This window comes from Balaenoptera ricei, chromosome 14 (genome assembly GCF_028023285.1).
Source record: "Balaenoptera ricei isolate mBalRic1 chromosome 14, mBalRic1.hap2, whole genome shotgun sequence".
NCBI classification, from domain to species: Eukaryota; Metazoa; Chordata; class Mammalia; order Artiodactyla; family Balaenopteridae; genus Balaenoptera; species Balaenoptera ricei.
Genome location: NC_082652.1, coordinates 36016661 through 36040115, shown reverse-complemented (window position 1 = coordinate 36040115; position 23455 = coordinate 36016661). Strand labels below are relative to the sequence as shown.

General features: G+C 35.2%; 1 protein-coding gene across 2 annotated transcripts in view; it reads left to right on the top strand.

Moving 5' to 3' along the window:
* Window positions 1-23455, top strand: part of SMCHD1 (structural maintenance of chromosomes flexible hinge domain containing 1) — a 135254-nt gene that overhangs the window by 105658 nt on the left and 6141 nt on the right. For both annotated transcript variants that reach the window (XM_059894371.1, XM_059894372.1), the window contains 9 exons: window positions 52-171; window positions 1147-1232; window positions 1867-1989; window positions 3482-3672; window positions 5476-5585; window positions 5974-6044; window positions 13477-13648; window positions 21301-21459; window positions 21752-21854. In XM_059894371.1, coding sequence (XP_059750354.1) covers window positions 52-171; window positions 1147-1232; window positions 1867-1989; window positions 3482-3672; window positions 5476-5585; window positions 5974-6044; window positions 13477-13648; window positions 21301-21459; window positions 21752-21854 — 1135 coding nt within the window. The remainder of the gene's footprint in view (window positions 1-51; window positions 172-1146; window positions 1233-1866; window positions 1990-3481; window positions 3673-5475; window positions 5586-5973; window positions 6045-13476; window positions 13649-21300; window positions 21460-21751; window positions 21855-23455) is intronic.

Genomic DNA, 23455 nt, shown 5'->3' with positions numbered 1-23455 from the left:
AAAAGTCACAATTTAAAAATTGAAGTAAATTATCTGAATATTTTTTCTTAGATGTTAAGAAGCAGCAACAAATGGCAGCACTTACAAAAGAAAAGGACCAATTATCTAAGTCTATTATAATGTATAGAAGTTTATTTGATGCCAGCAAACAGCTCCTTGATGAGATGAAGTGTAAGTCATTTTGTGTTCAAAGGTAATAGAAAATGATGCTTTGGGGAATGGTGAGGTAGAAGGTTGAGGCCATGAGACACAAGCATTGTCTAATTTCCTGAACTTAGAAGTAAACTGCAGGACACGGCAGAAAGGTGGTAGTGTGGTTTATATTACTCATCATTCGATCTTCTTAAGATGAAGTATTCCTGCATTTTAAATAAATGTATATCTTGTTTACCTACAAAAATTTGAAACTTTTACTAGAAATCTGAATCTATAGAAATTTAAAGGTTTTGACGTAACAGTAATAAGGTTTATATCTAGCTCTAGCATTTGGCAAAAGACATTGGATGACAATATCACTGAAAGAGTGATATGTAATTTAAGTTTTAGTTTGAGCCATGCGACTGTGTGTAGTTCAATTTAAAAATATCTGCAGCAGAGAAATATGTAATTTATTTTTTAATAAATACATGGAATATTTGCTACAATTTTTAATAACGTTTGTATACTGTTTAAGACAAGGCATTTGCTGAGTTGTGCTCTATTTGTCGGATTTTTTCACAGGTCAAGGATATTTAGAGGATAATAGGAACTAAGTAGAGTAATGAAATAATACACAATTTGTAGCACTGAAAATTTGTTTTTAAAAAGTCCTATTTGTTTCTTAGAATAACCTTACGCAATTATGTATAAATTATGTATAGTCACGTGGATTAGAATTAAATAGCTTTTCCAAGATTACTTGTGGTTTGTAACATATCATAATACCTCCCTTAGCTGCATTAATTTTGTTTTTTATTTTTGTGTATTAGAAATGAACTTTAATTTTAGATTTTAGTTTAATTTAAAAATTCTATAATAGTCCTCATTTTTCATTTTAGCATCAGTCATTAAAAGGAAAAAAACAAGGGATTGAAAACATTCTTCAACAACTGTATTTTGGGGGCTATCACAAATTGATAGTTTTTGTTTGTTTGTTTTTAATTTTAGGCCAAGTTGAAGAAGCAAAATTAAAAGAGGCCCAGTTGCGAAATGAACTAAAAACACACAATATTGACATTCCTACAACACAACAGGTACAGTTTCCAAGTATATGTGAAAGTTTTTTCTTTTTAATTAAATTCTAACCTATAATTTTTTTTTTTTTTTAACCATTCATATTTTATTAGGAATGTTATGTACACTGTTGTTTTGGGGTACTAAGCCATATGTGGATTATAATCTAGTCACTTACTAGACATTAAAATGGGCTAACAGTGACGGAGTTCTCTTTTCAAAGAAATTGCAGTTTGTGTTTCTAATCTAATGACACCAATAAATTAAATTAATAATACACCAACTTGAGAACTTGCATTGAAGAGGCCTAAGTGATAATCAGTATATGTGGTGGCAAAGAAAATGAGAGAAAGTAACAAAAGACAATAGATTTTTTTAAAGCTTACATTCTTTATGTGTATAACTCATAAGTCCTATTATACGTTATATATTTCTTAACTAAGAAAAAAAAGAATCAGTGAGGTTGACTCTTTACATTACTATGATCATACTCTTATAAGAAAGGAATGGCTGCTTAGTAACTTTTATGTTCTTGAGTTGTAACTTTATGTTCTCGAGTTGTCTAAATTGTTGGGTTTTCTCTGCTATTTTCTCTGCCTGGTACAAGACTAACTGTAATTGGCCTTGCAGTTAATTTTTCTTTTTAAATTACAGATGCCACACATTGAAGCACTTTTGAAGAGAAAGATATCAGAACAGGAAGAACTAAAGAAAAAACCCAGAAGATCATGTACTCTTCCTAACTATACTAAAGGCAGTGGAGATGTTTTGGGAAAGGTTTGTGTTTAAGCCTTTTAAGAGGCATTACATTTTATTATCTTGTTTTCTATCGGCTTTGGGTGATCCTAGATCATGGAGCTATGACGATACCAATAATTGGGGATCCCAGGCAGGACAGAGTGGGATTTCATCACACTACTGAGATGGTGTGCAGTTTAAAACCTATGAATTGTTTATTTCTGAAATTTTCATTTAATATTTTCAGACTGCCATTGACTGTGGGTAACTGAAACTGGGGAAAGAGGAACCACAGATAAGGGGGGACTACTGTACAAGAGTAGACATTGTGATGTTTTTAACAGTGACACAGCGTTCTCATTGCTAGGGCAGGTTTTTGCTACCAGATCAGGTAAGAATAAAGGGTAGATGTGACCATATCAGTGCAATAAATGAGGTTTTGAAATCTGCCACAAAATTTCAACCTTGTTGGACTTTGAGCAAGCTTGTGACTAAAATACAGTGGGTCCTCTCTATCCACAGGTTCTGCATCCTTCGATTCAACCAACTGCAGATGGAAAATATTTGGGGGGAAAATTCCAGAAAGTTCCAAAAACTAAAACTTGAGTTTGTCATATGCTGGCAACTATTTACATAATGTTTACATTGTATTAGGTATTATAAGTAATTTAGAAATGACTTAAAGTGTACAAGATGGTATATGCAGATACTATGACATTTTATATAAAGGGTTTATTAAGTATCCACAGATTTTAGTATCTGAGGGGGTTCCTGGAACGAGTCCCCTATGGATACTGATGGACTGCTATACAGTTGACCCTTAAACAACATGGGTTTGAACTGTGAGGGTCCACTTACACAGTTTTTTTTTTTTAAACTGAATACCGACTACAGTACTGCCTAACGGTTGAATCCTCGGATGTGAAACTGTGGGTATGGAGGACCGACTGTGAAGTTATATGCAGATTTTCGACTGCTTGGAGGGTCAGTGGCCCTAACCTCCACGTTGTTCAAGGGTCAGCTGTATTTGTAAATAGGAGAGTGACTGTTAATTCTAAGCTCTAAAGTGTTTATATAAGCAGAAGAAATGATTCTTATCTGTGATGTTTAGATTTGTTTTCTGAAAAATCATCTGAGTAAAAGATCTACTTAGAAGGGTATAGTATATAACTATATTTAGGTTTAAGTGTATTTTATGATTACTTTATCAGTTGACACACTCCAATAGTAGAGATATTAAATGTGGGGGAAAAAGTACATCACCTAGCTGATAATATTCCAAATATTTTTATTTGGTTACTTGCAAAATTTACTGTAGTTTAATCTGTGGAACAGTTTTTTAAAATTTAATAGAAGAGACAGTTTAATATGTTTAAGCCAGTAAGCTTTTACAGTTTGAGATTTTTTTTGTTAATTTATGTGAGTGTTTCAAAAAAAGTGTTTTTGCTTTAGACTTGGGCTTTTAAAATATTTAATGTCAGATTTATATATATTTAAAACTTTTTTACTTGATTTGTAAAATGGGCTATAGATTGCACACTTGGCACAAATTGAAGATGATAGAGCCGCAATGGTTATTTCTTGGCATCTGGCAAGTGACATGGACTGTGTGGTCACCCTGACCACTGATGCTGCACGTCGTATCTATGACGAAACCCAAGGTCGTCAGCAGGTGTTGCCCCTTGATTCTATTTATAAGAAGACTCTTCCAGATTGGAAAAGGTTAGAAAAAAGTGAAAGTAATGATTTTTTTCAGAAATTTCTTTTCTATTTTTTATCAAATCACCGAATTTTAAAATTTCTCTAAAAGACGCTTAAAAAAAGAGAAGTGACTCAAAGTATCTGCATTATTTTTGTCTTCATCACAAATATGATCTTCGTTAAGATCAGTATTGCAGTGTATTTGATCATATATGCTGGGCCAAGTTTAATTTGCCAATTAAATGTTATTTGTATGTATGAGAGATACACATACAAGCACACAAACACACAAACCCAAAGCGAATTTTTGGCCTTTGCAACAGGAAGGATGGTAAGATGTCATTATCCTTAACAGAATATGGAACACCTTCATTTGGAGTAAGAGTATAGATACATGTCTTTTGTCCTATTTATGTCGTATGAAAATAAGCAGCCATCATTTAGGTAGAGAAGGTTTCTCTATTGGAACTGCCATTAGCAAAGTTGAAATGTAAGAGACCATCTACTTAGGATGTTACACCTTTTTTTTTTTTTTTTTTTGAAGATGTTACATCTTTGTTTTAATATAAATCTGGTTTCTTTAAGTGTTTTCCCATTTACTTTTCAAAATATGTTTTTAGGAAATAACCATGCAAACCAATTAAGCATTTTTAATCTAAAATTTAAAATATTTTATGTGTTCTCTAATTTTTGGCTATTTTTAAAAATCTACCTTAAAAGACTAAAACGAAATGGTGGTAACAAAACAAAAAAATTAAAATGTGCAACAGAGTATTGACCAATAATTTTCTTAGATTCCTAAACAAAGCTTTGCAAGGTGTACAGTTGGGTAGGTATGGGGACTTGAAGGAGAATGGAAACTAATATTAAGAGCTTACTGTGTCATTAAACTAACATTTTATTTCACTTTGTAATCTAAAAATAGATTTAGGAAACAGCTGGAATTTGAACTCAAATCTATCTGCTTCTAAAATCTCCTACTCTGCTACCAGTCAGCACCCATTTTAAACAACATGGGAAATCCTGTCAAATCATAATGACTGTGTTTATAAGGGTAATAATTTTTGTAAAAGTAATTTTACTTCCAGGAGGTCCTCTCTTTTATTTCATAATACCTGAGGACCACGTTAAGAATTCTTGATTTAGGGAAAGTATGAATCTGGTATTTAAGGCTAATGCTTGCTCTCAAAGCTAGTTATTCTCTCTTTCTGGTATTGTGCCTGTTATTGGGATTGAGTTAACTAGCTCTTAAAGCCACCCCAACCTCTACTCCTACCTACAAGATTTGGGAAAAGCTACCATATGTGGAAGGGGAAAGCCCTGACACCCCAGTCAGTCTCCATCTCTTGAATCTCATTGTTATCCCTGGACTTCAGTTGCTCATTCTGTACAGTGTGTCAGAGGACAGGCGGCCAGTGTACTGGGCTGTTTCCCTCTCGTATGCTCAGTCTTGGGCCTTGCCGCTTCCCGCCGTCTATTCTAGGGCCACTCTCCACATGAGACAGTCATATCATTGGCATCCTCGTTTAGGGCCAGCTTGAGAGGCTGCTTCTCTCCTTTCTTTGTCAAACTAAACAAAAGTTAGTTTATATTGATTTTACAAACTAATATGACGATAGCAGTACAGATAAAACTAAGATATTTTAAATGGTAAATATCATTTTCATTTCTAAAGGCATAACGGTTAATAATTTAGGAGTATTACCTGTGCATAGGGAGTTGATTAAATGATCACAAAAATAATCAGTATATTCATATGTTTTTCATAGTATACATTTTTTTATTAAAAGTTACATGTTTTGTTTAAAATTTTTTAAAATTCAGACCTCTGCCTCATTACCGAAATGGAAAATCGTATTTTAAACCCATTGGAGATCCCGTCTTTGCCCGAGATTTGTTAACATTTCCAGATAACGTAGAACATTGTGAAACAGGTAAAGGAAATTATGATGACTTTTTTTATACAGATGTTACATTTGTGATCCAGATACATAAATTACTGACTATGGAAAAATTATGTTCTTATTTAATTTATAAGTGATAGTTTTATTAATATTTACTTCTCTCATTTTTCCTGTTAGAGGAAAATATTGAATAAAATTCTTATGTTATTAGCATTATTTCTAATAAAACTTTGTAATATATGTTAAGATTTTTAAAAATATCTCAGTTTTTTAAAAATAAAAGTTTCATGTGCACAGTCATTATATTTCAAATTCTGAGTACACAACAGCATGCTCACCACCAGAAGTTTGTGTTAATATTTTAATATGACCAAAAAATATGTCATAATTTTAATAACTTGTTAATTGAATGTTTTAGTATTTGGTATGCTGTTAGGAGACACCATTATTTTGGATAATTTGGATGCTGCCAATCATTATAGAAAAGAGGTATGTATTTGAATTATTTTTTAATTTGTAGCTCCAATTTTGATGTGTACTTTAAAAATTTAATATATATCTCTGCATAGAAATAATTTTATTTTAGGATACATGTGCAAATGACTAAGTAACCTTGTCAGAACCAGTTTAAATCCTACAGATTGATAAGCAGCATAAAATTGGGCAAAATATAGGAATGAATTTGCCAAGATGCAAATTAAAATGAGATGTTTATGAAATTGTCCTAAGACTCAAAATCAATATCTGTTATTGATGGTGGTATTGAAAAAGAGTACACTCAGATAATGTTGTTGGAAATGTAATTTGATGTAGCCCTTGTTTATTAGTTGTTAGGGCTGCTGTAACAACGCACCACAGACTGGGTAGCTTAAACAGTAGAAATGTATTGTCTCACAGTTCTGCAGGCTTAAAACCGAAATTCAAGGTGTGAGAAGGGTCAGTTCTTTCCAGGGCTTATGAAGGGAGGGTCTGTTCCATGCCTTTCTCCTTGGTTTGTAGTTGGTCATCTTCTCCCTGTGTCTGTTCACATCTATGCATATCTGTGTCCAAATTTCCGTTTTGTATAAGGAAACTACTCATTGGCTTAGAGCCCACTGTTATGACCTCATTTTAACTTGATTACCTCTGTAGAAACTCAGTCTTCAAATAAGGTCACATTTTTGAGGAACTGGGGGTTAGGACATCAACATAGGAATTTTGAGGGACACAATTCAACCCATAATACTTTTGGAGAGCAGTTTGGCAATATAAATGTTTCCGTTATCTATTGCTACATAACAAACACTTCAGAAGTTAGTGGCTTTAAACAGTAACAACATATTATTTCTCATTTCTCTGTGGGTTTCTCCCAGTAGTGTTAGCTAGTTGCACTGAGATGGTGAAAGCTCCAAAATGCCTCACTCACATAGCTGGCAGTTGATGCTGGTAGCCATCCGGGATTCAGCTGGAGTTGGCCAGAGGCTCAGCTGGTGCTGTCTGCTGGGGTCATTGTTCTCACCTCCACTCACGGGTGTGTGAGATAATGCCATTAAGGCTTTTAGAAACCTTTTTCTAGCTAAGAGGATCTGGAAAGCAGTGCCTTAAATCTTTCTGAGGTCTTAACATAGGGACATCCTTCACTTGATATTTGACTTTGAGGCCACATTTTACTGGCTGTACCCTGGATTTAATCTTAGCCCTGAGGCTTTCCATTTCTTTTTCAAGAACATTTTGTTAGCTGAACAGGCTGGGGAGGAAAAACAGTCCAACCCAGCAAGTTCTGGGTTGGAAATATTTCCTTGAAATTATTTTTGAAAATGAATTAGTTCCTACTTAGTTTATCTCCCACCTGTACTGGCTAGTTGATACTGGCTACTGGATAGGCACTTGGTAGGCTGGCAGACTTAGATCTCTCTATGCAAACCTCTCCTTGTGGCTGCTGGGGCTTTTTCAAATGGCATTTGGGACCTAAGAAGGGAAGTTAGATCAGTGATGGCAGAAGTTGCAGGTCTCTTAAGTCCCAGCGTCAGGAAGTACATTCGGTTCAGAATCTGGCCAGCCCAGACCCACATCGGGGAGTGGGGAGTTTGAAATAGACTCTTTCCTCTCCATGGGAGGGGCAAAGAAGTTGCCGCCATCTTTGTACCATCACAACGTATTAAATTAATTTATCTTACAGATATGCTCCCACAAGTATATAAAGATATGTACAAGAATATTCATTAGATGTAAAGCAGTTATATTCCAATAAAGATGTTTAAAAAAAAAGAATATTTAAGAATTTTTAAGACACTTTGGAAGCAGTGTGAAGTCCATCAGTTGGGATTGCACAACTCTACTACAGTAATTTATACAGTAGAGTAGTATGTAGCTATTAAAAAGACATAAAGCAGATTGATATGTCCTAACAAGGAAGACGTACAAAATATATTGTTTTGTTGAAAAGTTGCCAAATGATAAAGTATAAGATGATGCCCTTTTAAAAATAAGCTTATGTAATTTAAATAAGATGGGAGAATATATTGTATACTGTTGTATATATTAAGAAAGATTATCCCTTCGATATTACTTCTAAGTTTTACTTAATGAGAAAAGAAAGGCAATCTACTGTGAAGAAACACCTTTCAGAGGGCTGTTGTAAAGATTGAATAAAATAATAAAATAAGAAATAGAGTAAAATTTCAGTAGAGGAATGCTCTCTTTGGATCTGAAATCCAGAGGTCTTTGAATTCTTTGATACAGAAGAAGTATTAAATTTAATAAATATGGTGTTAGGGACTTGGAAATAGTAGGTGATAAACATGTATGTAAACACTATAGGCTTGCAAATTATTATAGCTGAAAGTAAGGATGCAGTTACTTAAGAGAAAACAGAGGTCAGTTTAAAATATGATCCAGTACCAATAAATAGTGTATTCTAAAGTCATGGATACCTTAAAAATCATATGCTCTCACTTTCTAGATGAGAAACCTTAAGTTCAAAACAAATAATGGTTCTCTATCAAGTCATAGTCCTAATTCATGGCAGAAATAGAACTAGTCAGAACAGTTTTTCTTTGGGCCCAGTTAAGAAGAAATAAAAAGTGTCTTGAATTTAGGAGAGCTAAATTAGTGAGATTATTGAAAATTAAACAACTAATTGTGTAAAAGTATGTGGCATCTTCACGAATGGTTCCTTATGAGCCTAACAATGGCTCTACTGTACTATACCAGAAAACAGTTGTGGGTGGAGGCGCTGCTGTATTCAGGTGGTGATTAGCATGCTTGTATGTCCTGAATTATAGGCTAGAAAGCATACCCATTAAGTGGTATGACAACATGGAATCTATTAGGAGAAGATGAGAAGCTTACTAGTGAGCATAGAATTAACAAGTTGGGTAATAACTGGAAGATTCTAGTTAGTTCAGTCCGTTATTTGGACACTTAGTGTGTGTGAGACACAGTGGGGTGCTATTAAATGTTGAACAGCTGGCTCTGGAGAGTGGGGTGCTGGGACCCTGATCTGTAGCTTTTGCCAGCCCCCATAGTGTGAATACTCATATCATAGCTGACTTCCAGCTGCCTACGTGTGGTCATTGAATGAGGCGTTCAGGAGACCCAGTTCTCATGACCCAGTAAATGCTGGCTCCAGTATATCACTAGGCACAGCACTAGGCACTGAGGGTTATGCAGAGATGGACTAGACAACTAGGGTAGCCAAAGGAAATTCTAGCAGAGGTAAACTAAAAGGCCATTTCAAAAAGCTAGTTCTGGCTATATATATCATTAAGATATATATCTTACTGTATGAACTGGCAAGAAAGTAAGAATTCTAAGTGAGGGTGGGAACCCAGAGATAAACATAACAGTGAAGCCAGATTTTGCTTTAAGAACATTTGTCAAACTAATGGAACTTGAGCATCAATTTGCACTCCTTTGAAAGGCTCAGAGGGTAAGACATACCAAAGTAGGGAATCTGATCAAAGACCTCTTTCCCAATAAACTGGAACCCCCCCCAAAGGGCTTAAACCCCTTAGTATAAGACTGAACAAAAGAAATTAACTTGCCCCCTCCATCTCAACTCCTAAGTGCTTCTAGAGACTGTAAGAAAATTACCCTTCTTGAACTTCAGCACTAAGTGGAAAAGAAAACATATTGAACATAAGAGCAAATATTTTAAAGTATATTTTAAATATATAAATATTAATATTTAAGAAATATTAAATATTCATTGAAATATGTATTAATATATTTTATAATATATTTTAAGAAATAAAAGTGTTGAAAAGAAGATAAGAGCAAGTAGACTTGAAAAAGTCAAATAGAGCATCTAAAAATAAAAAATATAATAAAAATTAAATACTGGGCAGACTTAACAGCTTAATAGAGAATTTAGTGAATTGGAAGATAGGTCAGAAAAATTATCCAGACTGCAGCCCAGAGAGAAGGAATGTAAGAGAAAGAGGCTGAGTAGTCACTAAGGATAGAATGAGAAAACATTTTTTAAAAATCTAATCAGAGTGCCAAGAGGAGGAGGATAAAAGGATCACAGGTAATATCTGAAGAACTAATGGCTGAAAACTTTTAAGAACTGATGAAAGACACCAATCCATAGCTTCAAAAAAGAAGTAAGAGGGACTTCCCTGGCAGTCCAGTGGTTAAGATTTCACCTTTCAGGGACTGCCTGGTCCAGTGGTAAAGAATGTGCCTTCCAATGCAGAGGACGCTTGTTCAATCCCTGGTCGGGGAACTAAGATCCCACATGCTGCGGGGCAGCTAAGACCATGCGCCACAACTACTGAGCCCGCATGCCTCAACTAGAGAGCCTGCGTGCCGCAAACTACAGAACCCACACGCTCTGGAGCTTGTGTGCCACAACTAGAGAGAGAAAACCTGCACGCCACAACCAGAGAGAAACCCGCGCACCACAGCTAGAGAGAAGCCCACGTGCCGCAACTAAGACCTGCCTGATGTAGCCAAAAAAAAAAGAGATTTCACCTTCCAATGCAGGGGTGTGGGTTCAGTCCCTGCTTGGAGAGCTAAGATCCCACATGCCTCATGGCCAAAAAAAACCCACCAAAAACAGAAGCAATACTGTAGCAAATTCAATAAAGACTTTAAAAATGGTCCACATCAAAAAAAATTTTTTTTTAAGTAACAGCATATGTGACAAAAGCGGGGACAGCATTTGTTCCTCGTAATTGGTATAGCACAGCAGTCCCCAACCTTTTTGGCATCAGGGACCGGTTTTGTGGAAGACAGTTTTTCCAAGGATGGAGTGGGGTGGGAGGGGATGGTTCAGGCGGTAATGCGAGTGATGGGGAGCGGCAGAGGAAGCTTTGCTCACTTGCCTGCTGCTCACCTTCTGCTGTGCTGCCCGGGGGTTGGGGACACCTGGAATAGCACATACTGATTTTTTGCTTCCGAAGTTTTTAATGAGGTCACTCCACCAATTAAATATTGTTTTAAAGCTCTCCTAAGAAAAGGCTTTTATGACATCTCTTGGTGATATTGTTAGGTTTCAGTAGTCTTTGTTATCGTTTTCTCTTCCTAAATTCTTCATGCCGTTTATACTACTTCAACTCCTTGTTGATTCCATCCCTTGCTAATCCTTACAGCAGTTGTGAATAAGTACTGCCCAGAACTGTAGCACTGTTGTTCACTCACTGAATTTGTAAAAGCTGTCATGATCTTTTTTGTCCTAATACAGTGCCTATTGAGGACTGAAGTTTCTTTTAATGGTAAATTATAGGAAAATACGTATAACAAAATGTACCATCTAAACCATTTTTAAGTGTACCATTCAGTAGTGTTAATTACATTCACATTGTTGTACAACCAACCTGCAGAACTCTCTTCTTTTTGTAAAACTGAAACTCTGTACCCATTAAATAGCAACTTGTCATTTCTCCTTTCTTCCATGCCATTTGAGAATTGAAAAACTGTCCCTTCTACCAGAGGCCTGTAACTCATACTGTCAGTGAGTGTGTTAACAAGAAAATAGACAAGAAATTTGAGTGTGTTTGTTATTTAAGATGGTACTAAATCTGTAAAAACATTGCCTGAAATTTGATAATTTAATAAGAATAATTTTACTATAATTTAATAATAATAATAATATGATAATAGTCCATTAATTCAGTCTGTATTTTTAATGTTCACTTTTAGGAAACATACAAATCCAAAGCAAAACTAAGAAAGTAAGGTGTGATAGTTTGTTTTACTAAGATTCGTTTCACCAAAGAATTCACCACAGATTTTCTTGAAATAGACATTCTGTTGCATTTAAATTTTATAGAAAGTAGCCAGTTTGATGGGAAAATATCTGTAAATTACCTTGGAATTATATTAAAAGAATAAATACTAGTCATGATTTTCTATTACATGTCCTGTTGCTTTTCGTTTTTAAAAATTGTATTTTATTTAATCTTTTATAATTCAGAAACTACTTAATCCACAGTATTAGATTGGATTAGGTGTTTTTACATGTTATTAAATTATTCTTCTTTATTCATTTTTTTAATGTATGCATTCTGTTTCATTATGTGGATGTGCCATAATTTATTTATGTAACTTATTGAAACGTGCAAGTTTCATATTTTTCATTATTAAAACAATGTTTCAGTGCACATTGTTCACATCTGTGATGATTTTTTTTCAGAATATTCTTAGAAGTGGAATTGCTGGGTCATGCAAAATGTTAAGCTTTTTTTTAAAAAATATATTTATTTTATTTATTTTTGGCTGCGTTGGGTCTTCATTGCTGTGCGTGAGCTTTCTTTAGTTGTGGCGAACGGGGGCTACTCTTTGTTGCGGTGCACGGACTTCTCATTGACGTGGCTTCTCTTTGCTGGGGAGCACAGGCTCTAGGCGCGCAGGCTTCAGTAGTTGTGGCTCTCGGGCTCTACAGTGCAGGCTCAGTAGTTGTGGCGCACGGACTTAGTTGCTCCGAGGCATGTGGGATCTTCCCGGACCAGGGCTCGAACCTGTGTCCCCTGCATTGGCAGGTGGATTCTTAAGCACCGTGCCACCAGGGAAGTCCCTAACTGTTAAGCTTTTAAACACTTGTCACATTTGCTTTGAGAAGGGCTGTCCCAGAGCAGATTAGTACAAGAAGACCCTTTCTCCAACATTGTGTGGTGTGTGTATGTATGTGTGTGTGTGTGTATTTTAACATTTTTTAGTAGTGAAAATATCTCATTTGAATTCCACTTCAAGTTATTTCAGTTCCACTACTGGTTACCAGTGAAGTTGAACGTTTTATTTTTGTATATCCTAGACCTTTATTTGAAAGAATATTCTTGAAGATCATAAAATACTAAATCTAGTGTTTTTCTTTTATTCTCTGACTTCTCTGAAGAATTTAGTTCTTGACTAACACTTTCTACTTCCCTTTCCATGACTTAGGTTTTACTATATAATTCTAGTTCCCCCAATTCTCAACTCACCAGCTCTTTTTCCTCCTACAACTGAACTCGTAGTATTGTCCTCTGAAGATTTGTCCCTTTGCTTTTGAGTTTGTATTCTCTTCAGTCTAATATAATATCCTTTTTGCTAGCCTTTGGTCATCTGGAAAACTTCTGTCTAACAGAAGGAAACTGAGCTAGTGATACAGGCTGGGTACTATCTTGGGTTTCAGAAGCACACAGGTCTCTGGCTTGTCCCTCTCTCTTCCTTCCTCTTATCAATCAAGCCATCCATCAGGTCATCAATTTCACTTTTTTCCATTTGTGTTGTCACTATTCTAGTTTAGGCTAACACTTGAGAGGTAGTCTAATTCATCTCCCTGCCTCTGGTTTTTTCCCCCAGTCATCTTACACATCACTAGGTAATTAATTTTGTGAAAATACTATCATGATCATGTCATTTCTTATCTCAGAACCCTTAAGTGATTTCTCTTTTCTTAGAGCAGTGGAAAAAAGTTTTATAGACTCGCTAATTAATATCCATTTACTTACAATAGGTTGTTAAAATTACACACTGTCCTACACTGCTGACCAGAGATGGAGATCGCATTCGAAGTAATGGAAAGTTTGGGGGCCTTCAGAATAAAGCTCCTCCAATGGATAAACTTCGGGGAATGGTCTTTGGAGCTCCAGTACCAAAACAGTGCCTGATCTTAGGGGAACAAATAGGTAGGTTAAATAAGTACTTAATAATTTCTCATTTGACTTTAACCCTTTATTTGGACCTTGTTTATCGAGACTCTAACATCAAAACGTAACCAGTAACAGATATGAATAAGATGTTTTTGTCCAGTACTTCCAGCTTTCTTACACCAAATAGTTTTAAAATACATATATAAGAAGTAGGTTTTCCTTCATATTTTCATTCTTATCTTGAAATAAAAGATTTCCTTGTTGAGGAAACCAGTATGTCATCAAATCATAATACTTCTTTTTGTATCAAAGTTGGTAACTATCTAGATATATCTTTTTTAGTGTGTGTGACATGTGACCTCCCTCCCCCATTTTCCCTTCTGCAGGCTGTGTCCCCTTATTTATAGTTGGCCGGTATAATTGTCTGTACATCTGTGCTCTGAAGTGCTTATACTTTACAGGAGGGTCCCCTGCAGGCCATCATCTAAGAGCCTGTTTGCTCTTAATCTTATATAGTTCTAATATGCTTAGATATCTACTTTTCCAGCAAAAAGTAGTTTGTTGTTAACTTTAAAAATATATACTAAATTGTAATAAAATACATATAACAAAGTTTATCATCTTAATTATTTTTACATGTACAGTTCACTAGTGTTAAGTACATTCACACCCTTCTGCCGCCAATCTTCAGAAATCTTTTCCCACCCCTGGCAACTGCCCAGGTTTCTGTCTCTGTGAATTGACTCCTGTAGGCGCCTCATGTATGTGGAATCAGAGTCTTAGCCCTTCTGTGACTGGCTTACGTCACTTAGCATAATGTCCTCCAGGTGCTTCAGTGTTGTAGTATGTGGCAGAATTTCTTTTTCAGACTGAATAATATTCTATTGTATGTATACACCACATTTTGTTGTTAATTTTTTTAAGTGTAATATACATAGAGAAAAGTGCACATTTCATAAATATACAAGTTTTTCACAAAATGAACACTGCTTCTGTATTAAGAAATAGAACATTATCAGCCCCACAAAAGGCTTCTCAGGACTCTTCGAGTCACAGCCCGACCCCCTCTCCAAAGTATAACAACTTTCTTGACTTAAAAGAGCATAGATTAGTTTTTCCCATTTTTGTACTTTATGTAGATGGAATTATGCAATCCACGCTTTTTTGTGTGTCTGGCTTTGTTCAACACTGTGTATGTAGTTGTAGTTCATTTTAATTGCAGGATAGTATCCCACTGTGCACATATACCACAGTTTATTTCTTTATTATTCTGCTGTTGAGGAATTTGGGTAGTATCCAGTTTGGCGTTATTACTTCATCCCCCAGCAATGTTTAAAATAGTAATTGAGAAAGATGGTAGGATATCGCATATTTTCTTTTATGAAATAGTCAGGTGCAGCTGCAAGAGGAGACATAAGAGAGGCTCAGGAAAACAAAGTTTATTATACTCACAGGTCCTAGGGACAGGAGGCACAGCCTGCCACACAGGGGCCACATGGAAGAACACCAGGGTGGTCAGCAGGCAGAAGACAGGAGCAAGGAGAGTGCTTCAGCCACAGCCTTTACTGGGGTCTCTGCAGCAAAGGGGTGACAAGGTCAACAGCTTAGGGTTGACTAGCTTGAATAATTTGAGTGGTCTTTGGGCTCTAGGCATGGTTTCTAGCTAGTTGCCTGGTACCTGGCTCTGAGATGATTAAGGCAGAGGAATGTTACTCCTTGGGGTGCAGGGGCCAGATAGAGGAAGCTTGGCTCTGGATTGGTTAGTTTGTGTATCAGAGGCATGCTAGACCCTTAGCTGTCTCTAAGAATTGGCTCGTCCCAGGCGAGGCAATCTCTCGCCAGCCAGAAAGGCTTTTTAAGATGTCAAAACATCATAATATACAGAAAGTTTAAATTATAAACAATACAGAGTTTCATACTTCTGTTAATGATGGCAGTGAATGCATGAAAAAAATCTTCTCTATAGAAAATAAGTGAACATCTAAACAAACTGATAAGAAATAAGAGAAAACAATTTAGTCAGAGGCAGTGAATCAGCATAAAAACCCTCAACTCTTATCACTCCAGCACTACAGTTTATGGCAGTGGATCCCAAACTAAAAGGAATTACCTGTGGAACTTTAAAAATGCAGAGGTATTTTTGACAGAATTTCCAGTTTACCTGGGCATCTGACTGTCAGTGTAACAGTAAGGCCTTATCTGTAGATCTTTGGGATGAAAAGATTATAATTAAAGATTTCTGTGCCCTATTGGTTTGTCAAACATGTAAAGTTAACAGATAATGCAAGGACTTAAAAAATATAACAGTTACTTTTTCTTCTTGGTAAATATCTTCAAAGATACACTCCACATACAGACTAATGATTCCACAATAAGCACTCAAATATTAGACAAACGGTTTGAAAAATCCAATGAGACAATTTAAGATTACTGGATATGTATAAAGTACTTTTGATTTTAAGCGATAGCAACCAGGCCTGACCACTTTTAAGTGTAACGGGAATGTATTGGAAAGAAAGTGGAGGAAATTACACGTTCAAAGGAGATTGGAAACAGCCAAGACAAAAACAAGGATGGCTCTGGGACATTGAGCAGCCTGACCTCCTTGCATCTTCACCTAGAAGGGCATCTCTTAACATGACTCAGAGCCCACAACCCCTAGGAGAGAGAAGTTTCCTCTGGAATCAGCCAGCCATAGTAAGGATCAGATAGAACAGAGCTTTGAGGAAACTCTTCCTTGTGTATCATGGGATTGTTTGCAGAGAAAAAGCAATTTTGAACTAGACTACCACCACAAAAATTGCCTGCTTACTAGCACAATTAAAAGCAGAGTGCCTTCTAATTTTGCTTAGACTGTGTTTTGCATTATAGTATTTGATATGAGATAATGAAATAAGAGCAAATAAATTTAGAGCATAAAACAGAAGAAAAAACGAGTATTTACATGTTGTAAAATAAGATGATTAGAAATAAGACCTTGAATAACATGTGAATACATGAAGTTCTTTCATTTAAAGACATTCAGATTTTAAAAATCTAGTACCAGGATATATTAAAAATAGCTGCCATTTATTGAGTGCTTAACATGTGCCAGGAAGTAGAGTTAAATAAAGTGAGTAAAGAGAGAAGTGTGGAAATTTAAATGACATGAGAAGCCACATGGTCAGTAAGCCATAGAACAGAACTCAAACCCAGAGCCAGGTGTACCTGAAGCCTATTCTCTCCATGACACTGCTTTATATCTTTTATAAGAAACTCCCTTCTACACCAATACAGTGTAAAATTAAAGAATTAACAAAGATGAAATGTAAACATTGAATAGACGAAATCACAAGTAACAGTATTAGTGTCAAAGTTAAATTCAAGGCAATGGCACTAAAAGGACAAAGATAGATTCATTTTGATAACAGATATATTCCATACTAGAGGTCCAAAAGTTAATTAACTTGATTCAATAAATTACATAATCAAATTTCTTAAAACTGATGATTATACAGAGACAGAAATATTGTTACGAGAAACCATTAATCCATGACAGGTCGTTAGTCAAAAAACAAGGAATTTTCTACCTAATAAGTTGTAATACCAGTACCTTCTTAGGTAAGAAGGTAATATGTCACCAAAAATGGCCATAAATTCAGTTGATCAAACTGCTACTCAGCTACAATGAGACTACAAATTACAAAAAGCAAAATTTACTTAGGATAGTAACAGAACTAAAAAATAACTTATTCCTTTCCTCCCAAAGTAAGCTCAAATAGTGGATATTTAGAAACAACTATTTTGTCAAAAAAAGTTTAAATATTAAAAAGAATGAGAATATTACACATTATACATAGGAGGCATGAAGACAGCTGAGATCAAATGTAAACCTACAGGCTTAACGCTTTTATTATTAAATGAGAAAAACAAATTAATAATTCAACTCAAATGAGAGGAGGGAAAAAATACATCTCAAGAAACAAGTACAACCAAATGGATTGCAAAAAAAGAAAACCCTTGTATTGAATATATAATTCGTAAAGATGGTCTTTGGGCAAAAATAAATACAATAGGAGTAATGGCTCAAAGGATGCATTCAGATACAGAGATTTCTTAGGTTTTCATAATATTATAAATACATTTAGCATGTCCAAATAAAGTGGACTAAATTCTAGAAAATTGCAAATGAACAAAATTGACTTAAATAAAGAAGAAAACTTACACAGACCATTGCCTGAAGAAGTGTTCAAAAAGTTAACTCCATCCTATAGGTTTTTCATAAGTGAATTTCAAATATAATTTGTTGCAGAATATAGATAAATATGGAGATCACTCAGGGCATCTTATGAAACTAATAACAAACTTATTTCCCAAAATGGCACAGGCAAAGAAAACTTATAGTACCACCATTCTTCACCTGTGTTCAGGAAGTTCTTAGCACAGTTGAATAGAAATAAGAAAGTTTAATCTTGAAAGGAACACTTTATTTTAATGTTCCCTTATCTACAATGGTTTTGCCCCAGATATGTTCATGGCTTGATTCTTTTCTTTCCAGTTCTATACTTTAATGTCACACCTTCAGGGACTTCCCTGATCAGCCTATCTAAAATAGAAACACCCACCTTGGAGAGAAGGGCTTTTTGACAGACAAGTACTGGCACATGTGAGAAAATATTTTATAGTTAATTTTTTTAAAGTTTACATAAAAATTTTAAAGCACCTTGAAGAATATGGAAGGGCAAATGACAAACTGGGGAAAATTGTATATATGGTAGACAAAGGTGTTATAGTCTTATTATTAAAAGCAACCTTTAAAAATCAAGAAAAAAGACAAAGACTAATAGAAAAATAGGTGGATAACATATGAATAAGCAATTTTCAAGAGAATAATAAGTTACTATTTGAGGGCTTATTATGTCCCACATACATTGTTAAGCTTGTCACTTGAATTATTTCATTTACTGCTGTTCTCCTCATTTTATAGATGAGGAATTTGAGCCTCAAAAATGTTAGATATGTAAGGCAATTATACTCCAGTAAAGATGTTTAAAAAAAAAAAAGTTAGATAACTTTGCCAAGTTCAGGACAGTGTATGTGTTCATTTGCACAGTGACACAAAAGAGTAGAAAGAAAAATGTTTTTTTCCTGAATTACATAATTGAGATAATTTACTTCTCCATTATCCTTTTCTATATATTTTTCCAGATCTGCCTCAGTGAACAATGTGTCACCTAAAAATTAGGTGACAAAATTTACTAGAACTTCTGCTCTGGTTTGTTGCCGAAGAGTCTACCCCTGGATACACTGAAATAATCTTTCTTAATACGTAGCATAGAGAAATAAACACACTGTAATTTGAGCTTTTGTCCCTTTACATGAACTAATTTTTAATTTAATTTAATTTTATTTTTAATTTTAAGCTACACTTTTTTTAAAAAAATATTTATGTATTTATTTAGGCTGCGCCGTGTTTTAGTTGCGGCACGCAGGGTCCTTGTTGCGGCATGCAAACTCGTAGTTGCGGCATGCATGTGGGATCTAGTTCCCTGACCAGGGATTGCACCCCAGCCCCCTGTATTGGGAGTGCGGATTCTTACCCACTGGACCACCAGGGAAGTCCCTAATTTTTTATTTTAAAGTATTTTGCTGTTTTCACAGTAAAGCATCATTAGTTTTTTTCCTAGATAATTAAAATTTTCAGACAAGATATAATGTTAGAGCTCTAAAATCATTTATAAACAGAATTAAATATGAATTTTTAGTTTTTCTCTTTGGCAAAATTTTATTAAATGACTTAGAAAAGACTTTTTATAGACACTATGGTAAATAGAAATTACATTTCATGTACAAAAAATTGGGAATTGCTAAGGCATATTAAATTAAGTTGCTTCTGTCCACCTTACGCATAAAATATGAACTTAATATTAGTGCTCCATTTCATGGGAAGTGTTTAACAATCCATCTTTCAGTTTATAAATAACAAGTTGACTTAATATTCTGTTAAAGCTTTTGAACATACTATTTCTTGAGTATTTAAAAGGTAAGAGAACCTCATAACTAACTTATTATGTTAAGAAGTAGGATTTCAACCGTTAGCGACTTGAAATTTTTATGTGTCGTCTTCTGAATTAGGCAGCATCCCTGACATATGGATCTGAACATAATTTTGTAACTCATTCACATACAAAATAAATATAATTTTATGCATATAGAAAACATAACTTTAACATGAAATTAGAAATACTATCAAACCAGAAAACAGACATTTTTAGTTACCTTTGAGTTCCCAATAAATCATAAAGAATTAAGAAACATAAGGACCTTGTCATCACTCAGTTACACATATGGAATTCATATTTAAATATATGAATATTCTCATAAGTGTTCACAGGTGTGTGTTTGTTCACTCATTCCCAGAATGCTTGATAGTTTTCTAAAAATACTGTTATTGACCCTTAAGTATAGAATATCTCATATCTTGTGTACCCTGACTCAAATAATTTCTTCCACAGTTTTATATGTAAACCCACTGTATATATTTATTAAACATTTGGGTATTTGTATGCCCATTCCCATGAATATTGATCATCTTTGTGTGACTAGAGTCTCAAAGGGTCAGATAGTAAATATTTTAGGCTCTGTGAGCCAGGAGGCAAAATTGAGGGTGTTATGAACATATTTATATAACCATTTAGAATGTAATCATTTAAAACTGTATAAACCATTCTTGGCCCATGGACTACATAGTTTGCTGACCCCTGGACTAAAGTATAGTCAATGTATTTAATTCTTGGTGTCTAATAAATCATACAAACAGGCAATAAATAGTCTCAAACTTGACCAATGTAATACATTTTTAAACAAAGTAATGGAAGTTAAGCTTTCTGAAAATTAAGTATCCAAGAGTGTTTTTGAAAGCTGTGTTTAAGGTAATGATCATGTCTGTTGGAAGCAGTGATTTTCTTTTTTTTTTCTTTCACATCTTTATTGGAATATAAATGCTTTACAGTGTTGTTACAATGTTAGTTTCTGCTGTACAACAAAGTGAATCAGCTATATGTATACATATATCCCCATATCCCCTCCCTCTTGAGCCTCCCTCCCACCCTCCCTATCCCATCCCTCTAGATAGTCACAGCACACCAAGTTTACCTCCTTGTGCTATGTAGCAGCTTCCTACTAGCCATCCATTTTACATTTGGTAGTGTATATATGTCAGCTACTCTCTCACTTCATCCCAGCTTCCCCTTCCCCCCCGTGCCCTCAAGTACGTTCTCTACGTCTGCATGATTATTCCTGCCCTGCCACTAGGTTCATCAGTACTGGGAAGCAGGGATTTGCTAATAATGCTATATTTAGTGCATTCTTCCCCTTCTCACAAATTTGTGTGGAGTTAGATTGAATACTGAGTATCAAACAGGATGTAAACACTGACTGAGAGAGTGATTTAATTCAGAGTGCTTTTATATAGAAAACTCTTTCCTGACACAGAAATTTATTAAAGTCAAGCAGCTGAAGAAAATTAATATTTAACAGCACCAGTCTTGTGCTGGGGTCTTAACTGTGCTTTTTTATTTTATTTGTTTACATCGAACGTTAAAAGTAGTTCCCACATGTTACTATAACAACACTCAGTGTTGCTGATTCTTCTTTCCTAAAACACTGCTTTGATATGATTTAATCGAATGTCTTTGGTTTCTTTGCAGATCTTCTTCAGCAGTACCGCACTGCTGTGTGCAGGTTGGGCAGTGTGAACAAGGACCTTAACGGGCAGTTGGAATACCTTCACACTCCGGATATGAAGAAGAAAAAACAGGAACTTGATGAACAAGAAAAGAATCTCAAACTGATAGAGCAAAAACTAGGTATTGTACTTTCTGTTAACATCTTTCTCTGCATGAAGATAGTGTTCATGATTAGAGATAGTTCAGCTACAAGAAGAAAGAATGTGAATGATCCAGAACTTAAATTACAGACACTCTTGACCTCCAAGTGAACTGTCAAATGTTTGTAAGCTGTTCGGTCAACAAGAGTAGTAAGAAGCATTCTCAGTATTATTTATTAATTACTCTTCTATAAATTAAGACATTCACTTTTATTGCTTATAATAATTCCAATCTTTTAAAGGTTAATTTTCTACATTTTCTGTCTTTACAGGTATGACTCCCACACGTAAGTGTAATGACTCACTGCGTCATCCAATGACAGACTGTCCAATTCCTCCTAAGAGAATGAGAAGAGAAGCTACAAGACAAAATAGGTGAGTCTACTATGACCCGAAAGTTACGATTGCTTAGTTTGTCAAGGTTTTGGCTCTTTATACTTTAAATATAGCATGAGGGTATTTTACCCACCTTGAACCAGAATTATTTTGTTTCTTTTTAACTGAACTGAGTGATGATGGATAATGAAGATAAGATGTAATCATTATTTTCTCCTAGGATGCTCCAGTTTTCTAAATGAGTTTTGCAAATTATTTGGAAACTTTCTAATACACTGCATTCTGCTTCATAGGATCAGCAACCTAAGTATAGAATATAGAATATGCAGAATCATTTGTACATTACTCATATGAAAGTTTCTTATGATATGTGTTTTGGAAAATCAGGTACCATTTATATAGCTCACCAAGAAGCCAACAAAGCCATCTGCATCCTAACTCAGTGAAGAAAATTGTCTGTTTCAGAATAGATGCTAGTAAGGCCATCCCACAGAAACATACCATAGTACTGGGATTTATTATACATTATTTCAAAAGGTTCAAATATAGACTCTGCCTGAATAAGTTTCTCGTATTGACCTTTGAGGAGTTCCTTTGAGACCGTGGTATTTAGAATTGGTATTCTATGCCCTGTCCCTCTACATATTCTACATTTATTCAGTAACTATTTGATTATTTTGTGCTATATGTTGCTGGGTGAATAAAAGTGACATGGTTTTTGCCCCCATGGGAGGTCTGCAGTCCTGTGCAGAAGGACAATTCAAAAAATAAACCTTTTTCTATATGTAAAAATATAGAATAATGTTAAGTTTTACAAAAGAACAAAGGATAGGACTTCCCTGGTGGCACAGTGGTTAAGAATCCGCCTGCCAGTGCAGGGGACACGGGTTCGAGCCCTGGTCCGGGAAGATCCCACATGCAGCGGAGCAACTAGGCCCGTGTGCCACAACTACTGAGCCCGCGTGCCACAACTACTGAAGCCCGCATGCCTAGAGCCTGTGCTCCGCAACAAGAGAAGCAGCCTCAATGAGAAGCCCGCACACCGCAACAAAGAGTAGCCCCTGCTCATCGCAATTAGAGAAAGCCCGCGCACAGCAACAAAGACCCCAACACAGCCAAAAATAAATAAATTTTTTAAAAAAAAGAACAAAGGATGAAGTGATGTAGAATAATGGGAAGATGATGTTGGTTGTTGGGAAAGATGCATTTTAACAGAGAACTGAAGGATGAGAAGCCAGCCATGTAGGGATTGGTTTCAGTCAGAGGGAGAATAGGTATGAAAGCTCTGAGAAAATAACAAGCCTGGCATATTTGAGGAACTGAAAAGATGCTTGTGAGTCTAAAATATAGTGGGTAAGAGGGAGAAAGTCCCAAGAGGTGGTTGGAGAGGTAGACAGAAGCCATAGTATGCCCCTCCCCAAAATAATATCTTGCAAAAAAATTGTGAGATAGTGACACCAACTCATTGATATATTCATATAGAAAAGACATGTTCATTCTTATATGAACTTTCAGAGTAACCAAATAATTGGAGAAAGTTTTATATAGAAGTTCTTCTTTATAAAGTTCTTTATATAAGAATAAAGTATAAGAAGCATGATAAAATTAAAACTTCACATTTTGGCCACTCCTAATAAAAT